The sequence below is a fragment of the Lepidochelys olivacea genome (genome assembly GCF_965140295.1).
Source record: "Lepidochelys olivacea isolate rLepOli2 genome assembly, chromosome: 11".
NCBI lineage: Eukaryota > Metazoa > Chordata > Testudines > Cheloniidae > Lepidochelys > Lepidochelys olivacea.
Genome location: NC_140421.1, coordinates 35,381,629 through 35,403,165, shown reverse-complemented (window position 1 = coordinate 35,403,165; position 21,537 = coordinate 35,381,629). Strand labels below are relative to the sequence as shown.

The 21,537-nt window shown below is 38.3% G+C and overlaps 1 protein-coding gene across 3 annotated transcripts in view; it reads left to right on the top strand.

The window, feature by feature from the left end:
• FIGN (fidgetin, microtubule severing factor) overlaps positions 1–21,318 on the top strand; it is a 125,204-nt gene extending 103,886 nt beyond the window's left edge. For all 3 annotated transcript variants that reach the window (XM_084643712.1, XM_084643711.1, XM_084643710.1), the window contains one exon: positions 13,793–21,318. In XM_084643712.1, the coding sequence (XP_084499838.1) occupies positions 13,801–16,038 (2,238 nt within the window). In that variant the 5' untranslated portion in view covers positions 13,793–13,800 and the 3' untranslated portion in view covers positions 16,039–21,318. The remainder of the gene's footprint in view (positions 1–13,792) is intronic.
• The last annotated feature ends 219 nt before the right edge of the window (positions 21,319–21,537 follow it).

Here is a 21,537-nt window from a genome sequence, read left to right as displayed (position 1 = left end):
ACTCCCCCAGGGGAAGCAACTTGGTTGTACGCTTGGAGCTCCCTGGATATGCTGGTGGTGGTAAAGAATTTCTGCACCTCTGTAAAAAGTGACCAGCAATCTCTGCCTACTTCTACCCCCTTTTGGACAAGTTGCTCCCATGCTCCAGCTCTTCCATGACCACAGCAGAGCCTGTAATTCCAGCCTGCCTTTATGCAGGCAGTGCAATGAGATGGTGAGTCCTGACTCTACTCCTGCATGGCTATATAAAGGCCTACCCAGTCAATACTGAATTAGCGATGCATTTCATGGGAATTCCATGGCATACCCTCTCAACATGATGTTAAGGAGGCACTGTGCTACCGAAAATGCTGTCTTTAGAGATGGGATTTAAAGCATGGGTCCTGGCCACTTATGTTCATTAAGAGTCCATGGCTCTTTTCATAAGAGGTAGATAGTTAGCCTTAATGTTCTGGGAAAATTCCAGATGGTCTGCCTGCCTATGCCTACAGTTTCACCTGGATTATTCACTTCCTGTCCTAAACTGTTGTGTAAGGCTGCTGTGTGGTAGTAAACAGATATGGCATTGAATATTGGGGTAGTAATATTTCAGTGGTGTTAATACATGCCGATAGGGCCTGGTCCTTCAACTGTAACCCTAGCAAGTAGCTGTGTAAATAAAGTTTCCATAATCAGGCCCGGAGGACTCAATGCTCTCAGATGCTAAACCACTCAATTCCTAAGGAAGACAGGGAGCTGTGGTTGCTCAGAATCTCACACGATTGGATCACCTACATGTCGTAAGGTTGGTAAAACACTTACAGGTCTTATATAAAAAGTGTTATAGCCAGGCAAGTTTATGATTTAAAAATCCGTACTACAAATAGAGAGTAGGTTCATAGCCCAAAAGTCCAAGGAGGTGTCGTTTTTGTTACATCTGGGAGTGAGGAAGAAGTTGCAGTGGAGTATTTTTTCTCTCTATGTTAGAACCAGGTGAAGCAGATATAATGATGTCTAAGACATTTGGTGTGAATTTTCAGTTCCCAACTAAAACCCTGATTTTAAATTACTTGTAGACCAAGATATCTGCTGTAATACTGTAGTGAAGGATTTATTGATAAGTAATTGACAATTCAGAGCATCTGTGCTTTCCTAGTCAAATCAACAGTAAAAAACATATGTTCTATATCTTAGAGCATTAGGTTGTCAATCATAAATGATGTGAAGTTTAATGCATTATTCAAAAGTATATGAGGAGGCTCCAAAGAAGCTGCAGGGCCTTTATTAGCTTCTGCTGTCTGTATTAAAAAAAGGAAAAGAAAAGTCTAACTATGAAAGACTTAAAAATGCAGCATTTGGGATTGTGCAATAGTTGGATGCACTAGCAATTGTTTTTGTTTGGATCTGACTACAAATGCAGTTCAGACTTAAGAAACTGGAAGATATTTTGATCTGATAGCTATAAGAACCCACATGGGAATGAGGTCCCCCCCCCAACACACACACTACTTTGTAGTGCAAAGAAGTACATACCACAAAATCAGATGAAACTGGCATTAATTTGGCAGTCTCAGTTCTCATAGCTCTATTGATTGAGAAAGCTGCAAACAGATATAAAGGCTTATTGGCGCCAATTAAGATTACTGACGTTTTGGGGGTTAGGATAAATAAAAAGGTGTTATGAGAGGAATCATCCAGTAATAGAGTTCCCATTAACATCTTACCATAAAGTTCTGATATAAAATCTGAGATCAAGGGAATTAAAGTCTTCTGTAATTTTTTGGTGGTTCCATTATTGATCACTCATCTTCTTCATATGTAGGGTGACCAGATAGCAAATGTGAAAAATCGGGATGGGGGTGGGGGGTAATAGGTGCTTATATAAGAAAAAGTGACTGTCCCTATAAAATCGGGGCATCTGGTCACCCTATTCATATGCTTTCTTCACAATGTCCTGAATGCAACTTCAAAGATTCTCTTTGGTATAATTTTTAGCAAGCAAACCAATATTTACATCATGGTATGTTTTGTCCAAGCGTAAGAGCCCAAAGGTACCAACAGTCTGCTGCATTTCTTATTTATAATTTAGGAACACGTATTATGTCAAGCACAAATCAGTCTAATGAGAGAATGAAATCAGTGACTATTCCCTGAATCAACTCTGTGGATTTTTAATTAGCATAGATCTCATACGCTCAATCCATTTTCTGTTGTGTCTGCGTTAGAATTTGCAGTGTGTTTAGTGTGGGGGTTACTAGTGTACAGAGAGTGGGTATCAGGCTAAATTGAACTTCCTATTGATGACAAACTTACCTCTCACTGATCATTGTGTTTTATGAATAATGTATGTCACAGTGTTACATTGTCTGAGCTATATTTTTTCTTTTACTGTATGAGCATGGTTGTTGGCTGGATAACTACAATGAGGCAATGGCATTTGAGGTATCATATAGAAAAAAAACAGCATTTGTTATTTTCTTTAGGGACATAAAGCAATTTGCTGGCTCTTTCATATAAAGCACTTTCAGCTGTTACTGTGAAGTCAGCACTGGCCAATGTTCCTTCAAGTATCACTTCTTAAACTGTCACTTTTGTTCATTATCACTCAGCTAATGACGACAAAATTTATTATTTGTATGTTAATGACTGGAAATTGTTTACAGATGGTATGGGTTGGAGTACACAGTTGAACAAAGACAAGAGGAGTGAGCAATTTGCATGCCTGGTAGAGGATACCTGACTCATGGTACAATATGGATCCCCAAAATAATCCTGATTGATTGCCATGTAGGACAATTTTTAAACCATTCTAAAATTTTCTCTGGAACTATTAACTGCAATTTAGCTTGAACATAAGACAAGTGTATATTCAAATACACTTGGAAAAAAATATTGCAGTAAATCTAACATCACAGCTACTGATTCCTTGAGCTTAATTATGACACTACTAAATGTGAAAATCTATTCAGTGCTAGGAACACTTTTCACATTACATTCACGCTAAAGATTGGCTGTTAAGAGCTCATTACTGGTAGTTTTCTAAAGAGCGGTTTATTAAACACTGTTACCTAATAAGCATCTTTGGTGGTGCAAATTGCTGAAAACAGTAATGAGTCTGATTAGACTTCTTTTCAATTACGACAGCTTGTCTAGCAAAAAAGAAAAAAAAAGAAAAAAATCTTTCCTTGATGCTTTGGAATCTGGCTACAAGGCACTACATGGTTTAAAAGGAAAATGCCACCTCTGTGTTTCCTTTCCACAGTTCAGTAATGAATAGAGAATTGTCCAAGTAGCCATCCAATTTATACACTGGAAAACTGGATGGACAGCACTGGAAGCACAATCCTGTTTACTTAAAATTTGCCAAAGCTATCTCCACTAATATACCTAAATAGGGTCATTCTGAAGTTTCCTCTGCTTCCTTTTGTTTAAGAATGGAAAGCCATAAATGAGAGAGAAAATTGAAATGATTCACTCCTAACTGGTTTGTAGAGGTTATGCATTCCTCTGATTAGTCTGATATAACTTCCAATTGTTTCATCTATAAATCTTTTACTTGCTGTCACAAAACTCTTGCAGCTTTCAGACGGCCATGGCCATTAAAACTAACTTTTTTAAAGCAGTGTATTTTCAAAATGTTTTTTTTAAATCTAAGATTCATAAATGTGTGTTTGTGATGTCAGGATGTTTAAATGAGTGTTCTTTAGCTTCTAAACTGAATGAAGGTGTAAAATGTGTTATCTGTATTTAATGGCTGACTCCCCTATTAAATCATTTCTGAATATTACTACACAAATGGGAGAGGGTGGTTAATATAAAACACCTTTAAGTGATTAACTGTCATTGCTGCTGTTTGGTTATGCCAGTAACATTCTAATGCTTCTGTGGGTAGTGGATACAATTCAGTGTTTTTTATCCTGTTAAGTATGTGAATGTTTTTGGTTTTTTTTTAATAATACTGTTTGACATAAAACTGGATAAAAGAAATGCTCAAGTAAAATGTGGAAGCAATTACTATGACTGAAGATATGATAAAAGAAGAACACAAAGACTTGCACAAGAAAGATAGAGTGCAATGTTGCTGGAGAGAATATGAGAGACATGCAGAGCAAAATGAACTAAACTAGTGCAGTAAATGTTAGAACTCTCTGTGTAGAATTTTATAAAAATAAAATTGCATGTATATTTTCAGTGATGAGCATATATTAAGTATGTGTTACAGATACTAGACATTAATAGAATTATATTAAAGTTTGATTATTATGTAATCTGCAACATAATTGTTTACAAAAAAGCCTAAAGTAAAACAATAGTGCATGATTTTCTCCTCACTTAATGGCATGCTGATGTAGTACCATGGATGTCAGGGGTTCCACCTGATTTACACCAATGTAAGAAGAGAATAAACCCCATAAACATTTTAATTGTAATTCCAATATTAGCAAAAAAAAAATCCCTTTTGGCTCTTTTGTGATGTTGAAAGGCAATTTCCACGTCCATTCTACCTTTGAAATCCTTACAGTTAACGGATCTGTATATTTCTTGATGGAGAAGGACTTTCATAAGTGTGCATGATCAAACATCCAGTAAAATACTGCAATTTTTGTTTTTAAAACATCACACACACACACAAAGTGCTATTATTCGGCTATACAAATGTGTGCTCATAGTGAGCTTTGACATGTTAATCAGTGGAGCTTGACTTTTGTTTCCTGCAGCACATTTTAAAACTATTTCATCATTAGTTGACTCCTTGCACAATAAAAGAGTGGCCAAAATTATAGCAGAAATAACATTGCTTATGGTGGTTTAAACTGTTGTTAGTGTGCAGCTAGTTCTCGATTAGATTCTTGGTTTGTGTCTTGGAGGCTGTTTACAGAAGAAGTTGACTTAGTACATTTGTTACAAAGGGGGATGACTTTTCTTAATCATCAAGTATAGTTGATTTCTTTCTTTCTTTTTTTTTTTTTTTTTAAGTGTCTTACTTTTCCTCCATCCCTTTACACACTCTGTGCCTCAAGACGTGGCTCAACTTTTCCTCTGCAACTGAACTTTGCTCCTTTGAGCAGGGACAAACAGCACAAAACATGAAGAGTTAGTGTGTAAGCTTTTCTTTCTTTCTTTCTTTCTTTCTTTCTTTCTTTCTTTCTTTCTTTCTTTCTTTCTTTCTTTCTTTCAGAAGGATAAAAAAGAGTTTGGTTTATCTAGAGATGAATCCCTCAGTTAAGATGTCCTCTTCATTCAAAGACATATGTGAAAATTATCAACCTTACTTAACAATATTGTCTAGTTCATGAAATAATGCAGTAGTCACCTAAACAGTAAGCATGCAAATAATGAGCTCTTTCCCCATTTTTTAATATTTAATTCAGAAATCTTTTATTGGCTGAGCAAAGAAGAATTTTTGGAATTTATGGAATCCAGTAATTAAAGGCTTTAAGTGGGGGAAAGATTTAACTTAGTGTTTCTAGCATAACAATTTTCTTTCATTATCTTTTTGCTTTTAATCTTGTTTCTCTATATTTGGGGGTAGCAGGAAGGAAAAGGAAGGGGTCATCTGTACTTATAGCCAAGCCTAGAGAGTGAGCAGTGTCGGGCCTCTGCTTTCCTTTAGAGTGAGGTTAGTGCAGTTCTGCTGCCTTCCTTTGGAAGGAAACGCCAGGTTCCCTGTGCTAACATCATCCCTTATTAAGACATAATCTCTCATTATGCAACATGTTTATATTTATTTTCTTGAACGGAAAGGCCAACTCAATAAATGGACATGAGAATATGCTACTTATAGCTGAATGGCATTGTGTTTCTTAGAAAGTCACCGTATACCTGTTGTAGCCGTTGCCTGGGCTTAAGAAATGTGTACAGTATGTGTGTGGTAATGGGAAGGAGGAGGGTGGAGGGGCTCTGCTGTTGCTGCTAAGAGCTCTCTGCTCTTAATCCTGGGCCATGTCAGGAGCATTCTAAAGCAGTTTATCTTCATATGTCGTCTTGTATATAAGAAACAACGCTAAACCCAGCAAAACTCATTTCATATGTAGCTTTTTCCACAGCCTTCAGATCAAAGTTATTTTCTTCGGGCTGGACTAAATTATACACAGGTCCCAGGAGTGAAGGACACTGAATTAATGCACTATGTCACCCAGTACTGGCTATAGAATATTTTTATCGAAGCCTGAGACACAACATCTCTTTACTATTGCATTAAAAATTAATGCACAGATTGCCAAAAAGAGCAAAATGCATAAATAACAAAAACAAATTTTGCAAAGCCTTTGTACAGTTTGGAGTCACCTTAAGCAGCAGTTTTTTAAAGGCTGGTATTAGATATTTCTAAATATACATTTAATCGGTATTTGTTCTCCTTAGGTAATTAGCAGAGAGGTACACTAATCTCAATAAAACAACTGTATATAACTTCCTGTGGCAGTAGGTGTTGGAACTGGCATTTTTAAAAAGGTAGGAATGCACTGTTCATTCTAGGCAGTGCCATGAGGTTATGAGCCCCTATACATTTGATTTTTTGACCCATGTTAGTTTAGTGTATTGGATCAAAATTGACTACAGTTTATTTCAAACTTACTGAAATTGATCTTTGCCTTTGCAGACTTAGGGAGACCAGGTCCATGTAGGCAAATCTCTGGAATTAACCCTCTCTAAATATACACATAGCTATTTGGGTTTAATACAGGACAGTGACTGAGATTTAAAAAAATATCATAGTGGCATAAACTGAGGCTTGCACAGTTTGCTGCTGATGTTAATTGGAAGTAAGGATGCAAATTTTTCTAATATAACAAAAACAAAGTCTTTACCATTATTGGAATTTTGGTCTTAAAAGTTGGACACTGAATGCAATGCCCATTTCTGATTGTTGATATTTAAACAGAGATTGGTTCCAAATATGTTGAAAAAGGCATGATATAAATGAGTGTTAGGATTCAGCGTCCCTTGAAGCTCTATTTATCCTGCACACAGTTTGTCTGAATAAAGCATGTTCCTTTATTGCAGTTTAACCCCATTTATCCCCATGCACTAGTACTCACCTGTTATTTACACAAGGAAGAGAAGGTCGAGACTGCAGAACAAGGGGAGTGCTCTTTTGTGATATAGAACATACATATTCATTAACTCTGCTGTCCCTATGGGCACTTGTCGTATGTTCTGATGATCTTCGTATGACAAAAGGAAGTGGGGATAAAAGGGGAATTGCCTCAATGGATTGAAGATAACACGAGAAAAGGTAAAAGACACACCATGATAAATGGGCTACCAAACAGTAACTTTAAAAGTAAACTAGAAGCTTGTACCAGAAGAAATACATGTGATCTGTGATCAATAGCAGTGTATATACAGAGCAAAATATTACAAATAAAAACATAATTAGAAAATCAGAAATGGACCGAAAAACCTAGATATGAACCTCTAGGAACTCTGAGAAAATTTAGCTCTCGATCTGAGCTTTGCATATCTAGCCCATCATTACTGAAAATCCATGTTTCTTCCACCTACTTGCTAAAACATCAATTCAGGATTCCGTGTTTCGCCTGCAACAACTGATGGCATGACAAAGACAAATAAACAGCGCAAGTATTACTTCTAGTCTGGTTTCAGGGGGTGCTGTTTCTACACTGGCAAGGGAAATATTGGATCCTGAACACTAGTCTTGGAAAGGAAACAAAGCAGGAGATTACTTTCAGCTATCCAGTTTAAAATTGTTGTGTGTGTTTGTTTAAAGCTCCAATTTAAGTCAATGATAGCTTAAGTGCCTACTTCAGTGGGAGCAGGATCAGACCCTAAGTCTGAATATGTGTGTGTATATATATATTGCTTTTCAGTACACCAAAAAATAGTATCCAATAGTATATTCTGCTATAATCAGTAAAAACAAGTCTTACCAAATTGACTTATAGTTATCAAAATCCCTGCAGTTACACTGCAATAGTTATACTGCTTCTCATGTTGATGGAGGCATGAATTTTGCAGAAGGGTTGTCAGGTGGTATGTTAAATGATCTAAAGTAGATTGTGGCAATGCATATGTATTCAGTGGACAAAAAAAGGACATTTTTCTTACAATTACAGTGGCGTTTTTTGTGCACTTGTGCTTTCACCTAGCACCCACTCAGAAATTATTTTTGTGAGTTATTATTTGTGCAGCACCCACACCTTGCTAGACTGTTTACAATTATGGCCTTTCCTCTGAGGAATTTGCAATGTAAGATGATAATGTACAGATGCAAAGAATCAGAATGGGTAACAACAAAAAAGCCGCATGTATGAATGGTAGTGTGGCAAAATGTCTTGTAATACCAATTTTTTTCTTCCTTATTATGCAGTTGTTTTAAAGGAGCCTATGAACACTTTTATATGTGTAGTGGGAGTAGCGTTAAGGGAGCACTTGGGTTTGTGGAATTATTTGAAGAAATGCATCTTATATTTGTGTGTGTCAATCTTGCGTGTAAAAAAGGACCTGACAGATACGTGCATAAATGGATTCACCTACAGTATGTAACAATAACTAATCAATGCAGTTACAATATAAGGCAGGGAGTATTTGGCTGAGAACAAAATACATTACACCTAAGGGACATCACCACCATTACAGATAAATTGATATTTCTGAATTTGCATAGAAAGAGGTCAATTCAGTGCATAAGTAATACGTGTTGTCCACATTGACTGTTGTTTCTCTGTCCATTGGTCTCTGTCTATCTTTTTTAATTTCATAGAGCTTTTGATGTCATGGGATCTTAACTATACCTGCTAAAGAACATTTAGTCAGAAACGCCTTTGTGATTTTTTAAAAGCGCTGCTTTATGTAAATGAGAAGGAATGGGGGGGGTGGAGAATAAAAAGTAATTTGCTGTAAATGTATTGTAATTTGCAGTCGTGAGGTGTGAAAGTGTGATTTAAAGGAATAATCATTTGACAGTATTTAAATTAGATAATTGGGACACAATAGTTTGAAACTACAGGTTCTAAGAATCATTCTTTAAGCAGTTCCAAGCTCCCAAATGTGTTGTGTATTTGTAGTTGTTTTAACGTGCTAGTGACTTTAGGGAATATACACATAACAGAGCTAAAAACAGTATGGTTTAAAGAGCGGTTGGAATGGCACCTATTAGGTGACAGTTGTTCTCAGGACATCTGCTAACAGTTGAAGTTTAAAAACCTGATCTTGCTCCCATTGAAGTCAATGGCAAAACTTCTATTGACTCAAATGGAAGCAAGGCTGGACCTTAGCATGAAAATGCGGACAACACTTTAAAATCTTGTTTTCCCCAGGTTTACATCATGTGGGCCCTGGCCTTGCCCTCTGATCGGCATGGGTGGAGCCTTGTGTCTGTGCAGCATCCCATGAAATGAAGGGGGTTCCTCCTTCCTCCTGTTTAAAATAACTAGTTAGTATATGTTTTTGGTCTCATGTTATTTTGAAGGTTCAAGACAACCCCACACCCTGCCATCACCTCAATCCCTGCCATTCTTGAAAGAGTTGTAACTCATTAGAATTGTTGGGATATGCTGAATCGTAAACTATTTCTTCTCCCTGCCTCCCCTGAAATGATACGCCTTGCTAAAGTTTCTAATACAAATCTCATATTGAATCAAGAGAAAGGTTGTAACATAAACTAGTCAATTAAAGTTCAAAGGAGGGGTGCTGCTTTGCATTTATCTCTTAGTGGGTCCAACCCTGTGAGATGCTGAGCTCTTTCAACTCCCATTGAAGTCAATGTGGATTGAGAACACTCTGCACCTTACAGCAGACACTCAGTATCTTGAAGGATTAGGCCCCATATGTGCATCTGTGATGCCTAGGAAGAACTTGGACGTGTTAAAACACTGCCAGGCTTTAAATTGCAGTTTCCTTATACTTATTCCTTATTGTCAGTTAATTTTGTCACAAAGCTAGCATTATTTGCATATAGTTTTTATCTGTAAAGCTGAAATTGCAAGTATACTTCTGCTTTATGGAATTAAGTGTATAACACTCTGCAAGTCTTATTTAATAAGTTTTGCATTTTCAGATTAAATACATAAAAGCAGAAGGAAAAAAAGAGTGATTAAACATTGAGTAAAAACGGAATTGTATAATAAAGTTGTTGGCAATGATAATTATTCTAAATGTAGTCCAAACAGATCCAGCTGCTTAGAATTATGGAGGAGAAATGTAAAATAATGCTGTCAAAAGAAAAATAAATGCTTAGGATTTTTAGCATGGTACCTGCTGCTTATATATAACATGTTAAATTATCTTAAAAGCAATTTTCTGTTAAATAGCATTCTGTATTTAAAGAATTGAATTGTTGCCTTATGCATTTTGCTGTCCAGATTAATACAGTTTACACACTTATTTCATAAATGTAGATAACATTAGTTGATTCCTAAGTTAGCACGGGTTTAAAAACATATAGCCTTACTTTGCTTGGTTTTATTTTCACTAAACATTTAAGCAATTACAAATATGCCCCACGAATGACTGCTTATTATTTCAGAATTCAGAGTATGTTAAAAGAATGCAACTTCTAACTACATTCTTATTAGCTGACTTTACCCTTTGATATCAGCCTTAGCATGCCTAAAAGAAAACACCAAAAAAGCTCTGTCAAACAAAAGAGAACAGAACAAAAATAATGCTCCCACAAACACCGAGGAGCTATGAGGGGAAAAAAAGAACACATTTGCTCACCAGAAAAAGTGCAAATTGCATTTTTTATTCTGACTCATAAGTTTGACCCTTGTGATCACTATTTACAAAAGGAGTTAAGCAACAAAGTTTTTTTTTTTTTTTATGCTCATTCAAATTAATGTCAAATTGAGGAAAAAGCTCTTTGTGCCCCCAGGTCCAAGACAGCCTAGTGGACTTCACATAAATACATATTTCTTCAGTGTGTACTAATATAAAGTAGGTTTCAGAGTAGCAGCCGTGTTAGTCTGTATTCGCAAAAAGAAAAGGAGGACTTGTGGCACCTTAGAGACTAACCAATTTATTTGAGCATAAGCTTTCGTGAGCTACAGCTCACTTCATCGGATGCATGTAGCTCACGAAAGCTTATGCTCAAATAAATTGGTTAGTCTCTAAGGTGCCACAAGTCCTCCTTTTCTTTTTGCTTATGGGACACCGTACAATAGATGTTGTTATACTGTGGCATAGTGAATAGCTTCTTTTATTTTACTAAAGTGGCCTCTCATTCTTTCACTTGGCAGTAAAGGCATTTTGCCCAAATTACAAAATGCACATTCATTAACTAATACACAAGTTTTGCCCAAACTGTCTGCAAAAGTAAAAGCTGTGTCCGTGCCCATTTTACTTTATCTTTCTCGTAACTTTCACTGCAGCTAGCTGCTGAATTCTTTTCCAAGACCCTTTCTCATGGCACTCATTTATGTGTATCTAGTGAAGCATCAATCTACTCACGTTATTGTGCATCTATATATAACAGAACCCTTCTGTGTTGTGGTAACCTTTCAAGCCCAACATCACAGAACATGGATAACACACATATATATCTAAATATTTTACAGTGCGAATGAATTTGCATGTCTTTTAGGCAGTTTTGTGTTACAGAAATGTTAATATTTTTTCCTTTTAAAAAGGTTGGAAGTAAATCCCACAATCCTAGGAGAATTTTGGATGCTGGCTATTTGCGATTAGCTTTTGGCGATTTACTCTTAAGATTTCTAGCTGAATTTAACAAAAGTATGATTTCTGAAAAACTGCTGCTGGTTCCTCATTAAAACTACAAATTTCATAACTGAGTGAGATTTCACACAATTACATGATACATTTCCCCTTTTAAAATGCAATGGTTGAAACATCAGAAACAATTAGCAAAAAAAGATTAAATTAATTCCAAATGAAAGTAATCCATCTGCCAATAACTCAGCCTCAGAACTACATTTGTCAAAAGAATTTCTATAGGCTACAGAGTAACTGGATAATGGTTAACAGGCATTTTTCTTCAAGTTGTCATAAGTGCTTGAAAAATGGGGAGGGGGGATTAGGGGCGGATAGAACTGGGAAAAAACAAACAAAAATCCCACCAGACCTAATCAGTGGCGTGCTCGTGTGGAATGAGATCTGTAGTATTTGTACTAATAAAATATAAGGCTCAATTAAGCTTTACTTTGCAGTTTTCAGGCTAAATTTAACTGATTTAGTGATTTGCAGACGACTCCTAAAAATAAATAAATAATCCAAATACATATTAGTGCAACTGCAATAAAATATATTTTCAAATGAATCCTGTTGCTTTCTTCATTTATTGTGTAATTACTGTAATCCTTCCCACCTTGTTTTCAGTATTTCTTAATCATTAAGTCGGAAGCATGACAGCAGTGCCAGCCCTGGCGTGATTCTCTTTGACTAAAACCTTGTAAATTAACACAATTAGCACAGCATCATCCTGCTAATTAACTTCCAGTGTCTGGTGCAGCGGTTTTGCAAACAAGGAAGAGAGGGAGTCAGAAGGGAATAAACATGCCATTCTGTTACCAAACTGTGTGCTGTGTTAGGTTTAGCTCAGTGAGGCTAAGCTGGCCATGTCAGATGCCAGAGTCAAGCAATGAAGAGCTAAAGGGGTTGGGGGGAAAAACAGGAGGGGGTAGAAGCTGTCAAAATAGACTGCAGTAATTCAGAAGGGAGCTAGTGCCACAGATGCTTCATTTAGACTAGGCCTCCTCCTTATCAGGGAATCTGTGCCAGAGGGCGCAAGACTGTTTGCAAAAATCACTTTTGGTAATACGAGAGAGATTAAGGTGGCCTATTTGATACAGCTGTACAAAAATCAGGAACTGTCTACCATACACAGGTAAGAGTTGGAGGGGTTATTATAATACTTGTAAATTGCTCTTACTGCGTATGATGGATTTAAAAAATCATCCCATTATTTGCGAGATGAATTGCTTTAAAGTGATAGTCACACAAGCACATTTTGTTATTTAGTTTACTGTACTGACAGGGCTGATAGCCAGCAGTGTGTGTCACCGAACTTTTAGGGGCTAGACTGCATTTCTTTTCTTTTTTCGGTACCCTGGAGGCTCTGAGGGGGGGAAAGAAAAAACAAGCAAGGAGACCGACAGACAAGTAATGCTTGTTTTTTTTCCCAGAGCCTCAACAACAGAACTGAGAGGCAGAAAGGAGCCAGTTGTAATTCATACCGAGTTGTAGGCTTTGTGTGATGAAAGCGACGGAGCGCTGCCTGGGAGATTGCTTTGCTGCACTCCACGAAGCAGATTTGAAACTGTCGTGGACCACTTTAGATGAGAGTTGGATTATGGAATGACCTGCTATGTCTGTGTCATATTGTTCTGCGCAGGGTGCATTATACTGTGCTAACTAGGTGTTCAGTACCAAATAAGAGAGGTATCCTAGATGTGATCTGTCAGCTGTGTCTCATATTTTTATATTGGTTAAAATATAAAACTGAAACTGTGATAAGAGAAGACAGAACAGTTGGGTATCTTGTATGTTAACAAAAATCCACACTCTGGGTACTTAAAATATATTGGGTCTTGTTTAATTACTTTAAGTAATCTGGCTTTAAGAAAACAAATCTCCCCCCCCCCCATCTAAATTAGCAAAAGTACGGCTGTGTGTGTGTGTCTATATTAAACAAACCTGACTATTGATAGTGTTTTACAAAGACATTCAATTGCATGTGTAGTGTGATTTTTTTTTTAACTCTATAGTATAAATACAGTTGTCACTATGCAGGTAACTAAAGAAATATAAACAGATAACACTTTTAAAAATTCATTTTCAGAGCATCTGAAAATGGCTCAGACCACTGTTAACTGTGTTTTCCCCCCAACCCTAGGCTTGAAGATGCAGTGGACGCCGGAGCATGCACAGTGGCCAGAACAGCACTTTGATATCACTTCGACTACCCGGTCTCCTGCTCACAAGGTGGAAGCATACCGTGGACACCTGCAGCGCACCTATCAATATGCCTGGGCCAATGATGACATCTCTGCTCTGACTGCCTCAAATCTATTGAAAAAATATGCAGAAAAGTATTCTGGTATTTTAGAAGGCCCAGCCGACCGACCCATCCTTAGTAACTATTCCGACGCTCCGACAGCACTGGTGAATGGTCGGAAGAATGAAAATGAACCCTGGCAGCCTTCTTTGAACTCGGAGAGTGTTTATCCTATGAACTGTGTCCCGGATGTTATTACTGCCAGCAAAGCTGGAGTAAGTGCAGCCCTCCCTCCAGCAGATGTCTCTGCCAGTATAGGGAGCTCACCTGGGGTGGCCAGTAACCTGACAGAACCTAATTATTCTAGTAGTACCTGCGGAAGTCATACAGTACCTAGTCTTCATTCAGGGCTCCCATCTCAGGAATATGCCACAGGATACAATGGATCTTATTTACATACTAGTTACAGTAGCCAGCCAACACCTGCACTTCCCTCACCTCATCCATCCCCTTTGCATAGCTCTGGCCTCTTACAGCCACCACCACCGCCACCACCAGCCCTTGTCCCAGGGTACAATGGGACTTCTAACCTCTCCAGTTACAGCTACCCATCTGCTAGTTATCCTCCTCAAACTGCTGTTGGGCCTGGGTACAGCCCTGGTGGTGCCCCACCTCCCTCAGCATACCTGCCTTCAGGAATTCCTGCTCCTACTCCTCTCCCCCCTACCACTGTACCTGGCTACACCTACCAGAGTCACGGTTTGACGCCCATTGCACCATCAGCTCTGACAAACAGTTCCGCAAGTTCTCTCAAAAGGAAAGCTTTCTATATGGCAGGGCAAGGAGACATGGACTCCAGTTATGGAAATTACAGCTATGGCCAACAGAGATCTACACAGAGTCCCATGTACAGAATGCCCGACAACAGCATTTCAAATGCAAACAGGGGGAATGGCTTTGACAGAAGTGCTGAAACATCATCCTTAGCATTTAAGCCAACAAAGCAGCTAATGTCCTCTGAGCAGCAAAGGAAATTCAGTAGCCAGTCCAGCAGGGCTCTGACACCCCCTTCCTATAGTACTGCTAAAAATTCATTGGGATCAAGAACAAGTGAATCCTTTGGGAAGTATACCTCCCCAGTAATGAACGACCATGGGGATGAGCACAGGCAGCTCCTCCCTCACCCAATGCAAGGCCCGGGACTTCGTGCAGCTACCTCATCCAACCACTCTGTGGACGAGCAACTGAAGAATGCTGACACACACCTCATTGACCTTGTAACCAATGAGATTATCAACCAAGGACCTCCTGTGGACTGGAATGACATTGCTGGCCTAGATTTGGTAAAGGCTGTCATTAAAGAGGAGGTTTTATGGCCGGTGTTGAGGTCAGATGCATTCAATGGACTGACTGCTCTACCTCGGAGCATCCTTTTATTTGGACCTCGGGGAACAGGCAAAACATTAATGGGTAGATGTATAGCTAGTCAGCTAGGGGCCACATTTTTCAAAATCGCTGGCTCTGGGCTTGTCACAAAGTGGTTAGGGGAAGGAGAAAAAATTGTTCACGCTTCCTTCCTCGTGGCAAGGTGTCGTCAGCCCTCAGTGATTTTTGTTAGTGACATTGATATGCTTCTTTCATCTCAAGTGAGTGAAGAACACAGTCCAGTAAGTCGGATGAGAACCGAGTTCCTTATGCAGCTGGACACTGTTCTAACTTCTGCTGAGGACCAAATAGTAGTAATTTGCTCCACAAGTAAACCAGAAGAAATAGATGAATCTCTTCGAAGGTACTTCATGAAACGACTTTTAATCCCACTTCCTGACAGCACAGCACGGCACCAGATAATAGTACAACTGCTCTCACAGCACAATTACTGTCTCAATGACAAGGAGGTTGCACTGCTTGTCCAGCGCACAGAAGGCTTTTCTGGACTGGACGTGGCTCATTTGTGTCAGGAAGCAGTGGTAGGCCCACTCCATGCCATGCCAGCCACAGACCTTTCAGCCATTATACCCAGCCAGCTGAGGCCAGTTACATATCAAGACTTTGAAAATGCATTCTGCAAGATACAACCTAGCATATCTCAAAAAGAGCTTGATACATATGTTGAATGGAACAAAATGTTTGGTTGCAGTCAGTGATACTTCTTTAAAAAAAAAAAATTGAAATGAATGTTGGCACACACACAACCTGCTACATAGGGTATAGAACCCCTTTTCAGTAGTGTTAAAATTGCCAAGGGTACTGGGAAGACTACAGTTATTTTGCATCTAAAGAGTTAGGGTAGACTTGAAGGAAAAGTGCATCAAGCAAGAGCTGTTGATCTGAGAAACCACACATGACAGAAAGCATATGTTGATGCTCAGTTCTGTTCAAGCTAGACAACACTCACCAAGGAGCAAGGTGCAAGTGGGTTGATTTCAGAAGGACATGAACCCTGTGTGTTGATTCCATTCTGCTGTTCTTGAGATTTAGTTGCTGTCAAGTGCCTGAAGTGGTGCTTTATTTTTTGTTTGCCTCACAATTACATTGGTGGCATGTGCTAATATAAAGAGCTTTAACTTCAAACATTATTGGACTAAAGAGATGAACGGTTGTGTTGCGACAGAGAACCAGATTTTTGCTATTCTAAGAGCAACAGTATTCCTCAATCCTGTCTGTTCTGCAGTATTAAACTAAGAACAGGTAAAACAGGGTAATGGTAATCTGGACCTTAATTTCTGCAGTTCATTTCTTTTAATGTTCTGTCTGCAAAAACTCAGGAAAGTGATTGTGATTTGTACAGTACCTCAAAGGAATGTGTTGAAAGCACTATGTACTGCTGAGAGTTATAGGCTAGGCTTCAATGTTACTTTATATTAAATATGTATGTTTACCTCAACAATTGGAAAATGGCAAAGAAATTACTTTGAATGTATCCAGGAAAATACTGAAGTGTGATATGAATGAATCTTTACAATTTTAAAGTAGAAACAGAAGGATTTCCCAGTGTTAAGAAATGGGTCTTTTGCCAATTTTGGGGATCAGACCAGAGCAGAATAATTCTCTTCATGTCAGTAAACTGGAAGAGTATTTAGTATATTGCTCCTTGATAATTGTGTGATACAGTCTTTAAAAGGTGCACAGATGAAAAGAGAGCCACTTAATCAGTTTATATTATCATCTGGAACGGTTAAACATGAGATTTGGTAGGACTCCGAGAAACAAATTCCCTTAAACTATGACTTCAGGCATTTTATTTCTTGGCTCTAGTTGTAGTTTTGTGGTTATTTCGGTAAGGCTGAAGGGAATGGAATCATTGTAGGTCACTGGCATAGCTCTAGTTGCAGGACTGTTCAGAGCAATGCAGTAGACTGTGACCAAACAATAAAAATAACAAAGCAAAACTGAACCCTCAAAGTACATTTTTTCCCCTCGCAAACTGTAAAGTTTAGTTTTTATTGTATACATATGGCTCCATTGTCCTTACTGCAATCTTCATTTAGTATCTGTTAGAAATCTTCCAGGATGGATTGTGCCCACCATTATTTCTACCTCAGTTTTGTTACATTTCTCTTGGAAAGCAAAGTAAGAAATAGAGCAAAAAATTAAAGTCAGATTACATTAGGAATGCTAACCTGCTCAACGAGTTTCACAGAGCTGCTGTTTTCCCTCAAGTCAAGTTTCTCTCTGTACGTTACATGCTCTCCTTTCTCTCCTCCCCCCACTACACATACTACAGAGTCTTCCTTCTGGAAAGACTAGCCGGCATGTGTGGCATTTTGCTCAATTCTTCCCCCGCCCCACAGTGTCTTTCTTTTTATCCTTTAATGCTTTATGTGCAACTCTTTTCATGACAGCTGACTGATGTTGGGTAATGTCTCTGAACAGGAGCAGAGTATGCTGCAGCTGCCCAAAGCCTCTGCCACTGCATGAGCAGAACAGCCTTGCTTTTTATTTTATTATATTTTGGTTTTCTTTAAAGAGACAGTAACAAAACTGTTGCATAGCACTGGCATTGATTGTTTCTGTTAAGTAATGTACATTCAAAACCATTAAATAAATGCACTGAAAAGCCCCAAGAAGAGAGCTACCAATCTGTTACCAGATCATGTTTGTCTTCTTTAAAAAAAAAAAAAAAATTATACAGATCTCAATGTGAAATCACTTGAAACATTTCACGTTTAGAAAGCTAATGAGGGATTTCATGATATTGCTGGGAATTTGACTCTTGATTACTGCTTTCCTTTACCTTTCTTTTAAAATATAGATAGATAAACCAGAGCAAATAAACCAAAATTTAATTTAAGAAGAATTCCTGGCAAACATTTAGTCAATCTAAAGTTTATGTTTTAAACATGAAAGTACCATTTTTAAAACAGTGCCTTTCATTAAGGATACAGAAAGTAAGACTTAAATACACCACCTGCTTTTTCAACAAGTGACTAACATACACAATCATTCTTCTGACCCACTCTTTCTGCTTCCTCCCAAGCCCCCTCTTCTGCCATTTTACCTTCCTTAGTGTTGGTAAATTCTGAGATCCCCATTAACTGTAGGTTCATATTGATCTCACTGACAAGTTTTACTATTGCAGGTTGCTGACTCATTTTCTGTCTTAGACAATATATTTCATGTCTGCCGTCAAGCTGTGCTCATCTGAAAGTAGGGTGACGAGGTGTCCCAATTTTATAGGGACAGTCCCGATATTTGGTGCTTTTTCTTATATAGGCTCCTATTACACACCACCACCACCCTCTGTCCCGATTTTTCACACTTCCTATCTGGTCAGCCTATCTGAAAGGTTCAGGCAACTTTTGACAAACCAACTCTTGTTTAAACCACTTCTGATAAATCCATAATATTAACAGTTTTTTGTGACTAGTAAAAGTAATGCCAAATTCTGGACTGCACGAGTGTATTTTTTTCCCCACCTTTTACCTAGAACACAATTAAATGAAGTTATAGATACTCATTTTGGCTTCCAGCTTTACATCATTATCTATAAAAATACACTCTGAGAAACTGACTGCTGAATTGTATCTTAATGAACATGACAGGCAGGCAGAAAAGCCAATGGGAAGATGCGAGTACCACAAGTTCAGATTCCAGGGGCTTGATTCAACCCTGCAGGCACGGAAGGCTGGACATTTCACCCCACCGTCTCGCAGCTGCACCTGGGGCTAGGAGGTGAGTGGATTCACCCTTCTCCCAAGGAAGGGCAGTTTTTTCTTGCACCTCTGCCCTTCCTTTGAGGTCTTGTTAGAGAGGGCAACCATAAAGTATGGTCAGAGCTCTGCCAGGGGAAGTTCCTTGGAAAATACACTCAGCCAGCCCTTCTCCAGTGTGTTCAGGCTACATCTTCTCCCTTGACAGAATTTAGGGCTGAGCTGGCAACTTCCAGGCCCCTCTGGTTAAATAGGGTTGTGCACGCCTTGTGTGGCTCTGATCTCCTGAAGGCATGCTTCCAGCCATGAGTGTCCCAGCAGGAATGAAGCAATCCCCAGGACCTGAGCTCTCAAACTTGGATATGTCAGAAAGGTTAAGATCACTTTTGGGCGGGGGGGACAACCAACTTCCTCAGGCTGCAATATTTGCTAGTTTTTGAAAGAGCTTTGCAGGAAGCTGTTTGCTGTCTGTTGCAATTGGTCATAGCTGTGGGTGGGTCATGCTGCAGCTACAGAAGTGCATAAGACGTACAATTTCAAGTACTGGGGTTTTCTTGGATTTTAGGGAATCTGGGGTAAGATCATTAATGAATTACAGCTATATCAGCCTATCAGCATAGAAGCCCATCAGGTCTGCTTGTAGTTTTGATAACTGAGAAGACCATTTTACATCCGCTTATGCACTTTTCTACCGCTGCAGTAACAATTCTAATAGCAGCAACAACAAAATAAAGTGGAGGAATATTTTTGCAAGCTGAAGGATCAATATCAATTCAAGGGTTTTTTTTTATAATGACCTTATGTGAGAGACAAATGGAAATACTCTACACTTCTGGCATGCCTCTCTCCAAAATATTTAGAACATTAGTGATGATATTGAAAAGTTTGCTGACTGAGCTGATCAATGGAATGTGAAGGCAGTTTACTTTAAGGCTATTTACTTTCACACAGAATATTTATCTATTAGTCAGTTTGTATTCCACTCAACGGCAGATAGAGGGGGCAACATGTTTTCTTGTGTGTTTCAATCCCATGATGGAGAAAATAAACCATTCCACTAAACTACGTAGGCTAATCAGCATCTGGGAAAGCGATGCCAGCTGCCCAGAAGCTAGGCTCTGTAAAATAGTACAAGGTCATTTTACATGGGCTTGCATAGTACGTTGCTATTCAGTTTTCAGAAGAAAATAATGTTGTGTAAAACTCCAAATCATTCCAATCGTTGTTTTGTAAACTTCAGTATATTTACATTCAAAAGCAAACTTTGGAATCCATACAGGGTTTCCACTATCTGAAAGTACATACAGCTTTAGGTATAAGCCTATGTGTTTCTACTGTCTGAAAATACATACAGCTTTAGGTATAAGCCCATGTGTTTCCTCTTAACCAGTGTATCATCAGCTAGAGTATATTGTATAAAATTGAAGGATACATGTCATCGTAAAATGAGGCCACTGAAATAAACTTCTAAAATTCTCCTTTCACTTACACCAGTGTGAAATGGGTATAACCCCAATGACTTCACTGGAGTTTCACCCAGGAGAGAAGAGTCAACTCCAAAATGTATAAGCTATGTCCGTTGGTTTTTCATCATCAGATCTGCAAGCTAACATATATGCTATTTACAGCACTAACTCCCTTTCATCTTGTATGTGTGCCTATGTGTATATAATATTTATATGTACATACACACCAAGTCCAAGTAATATTTTTGTCTCTTTCCTTTGAGAAGTAAACACTTTCTTTTTGTTTAATTGCCTGCAGAATTATGTGAAGCACATTCATAGCCATGGCGGTATTAGTATTTCAAAATTCAAAAAACAAAACAAAACAAAAAACCCAGCTGTACTGGTGACTAACCAATACATGAACTGAAGCTCATACTCTGCAAAGACCTTTGGTTGACATTCGATTTTGAACCTGCCAGATGCATTTTTGTGAACCAGGGATACTGCATCTTTAATGAACAAGTCTCTACTCTTTCCCCTGTTTTTAAATACAACACAAGCAGTGTAGCACTAGGCACTGCAATTGTCAAAGACAATTAGACTGAAAGCAGGAAAATTTCACCTCCCTGTCTCAGTGATATGTAGAATGTCGGCAGTGTGGGTCAGCCTTGCCACAGAGTTGTGTGAGAATATATGAATCAGTCCTATAGAATGTTAAATATTTATAAAATGCTTCTGTACTACACCAAGGTTGGGAGCAAATTCATTCCTTCTTGTTGTCTTATAATAGAAAAAAAGAAGCAAAAGATTATTTCCAAACCTAAACTTCGTGGAGTTTTTTTTTTTCTATTTTCTGTTTTGTTGTTGTTTGTACTTGTGATTTATATACAGTCGCTAGAAACTTTTCATTTGCTTTTTAAAAAATATTTTTTCATCAGATGTGTATTCAGACCTTTGTTCTTTAAAACCATTGCTACCTCATTGCTACATATTGTACATGTAGTATTTATTTGTTGTCTTTTTTTGAATGTCATGCATTTCGTAA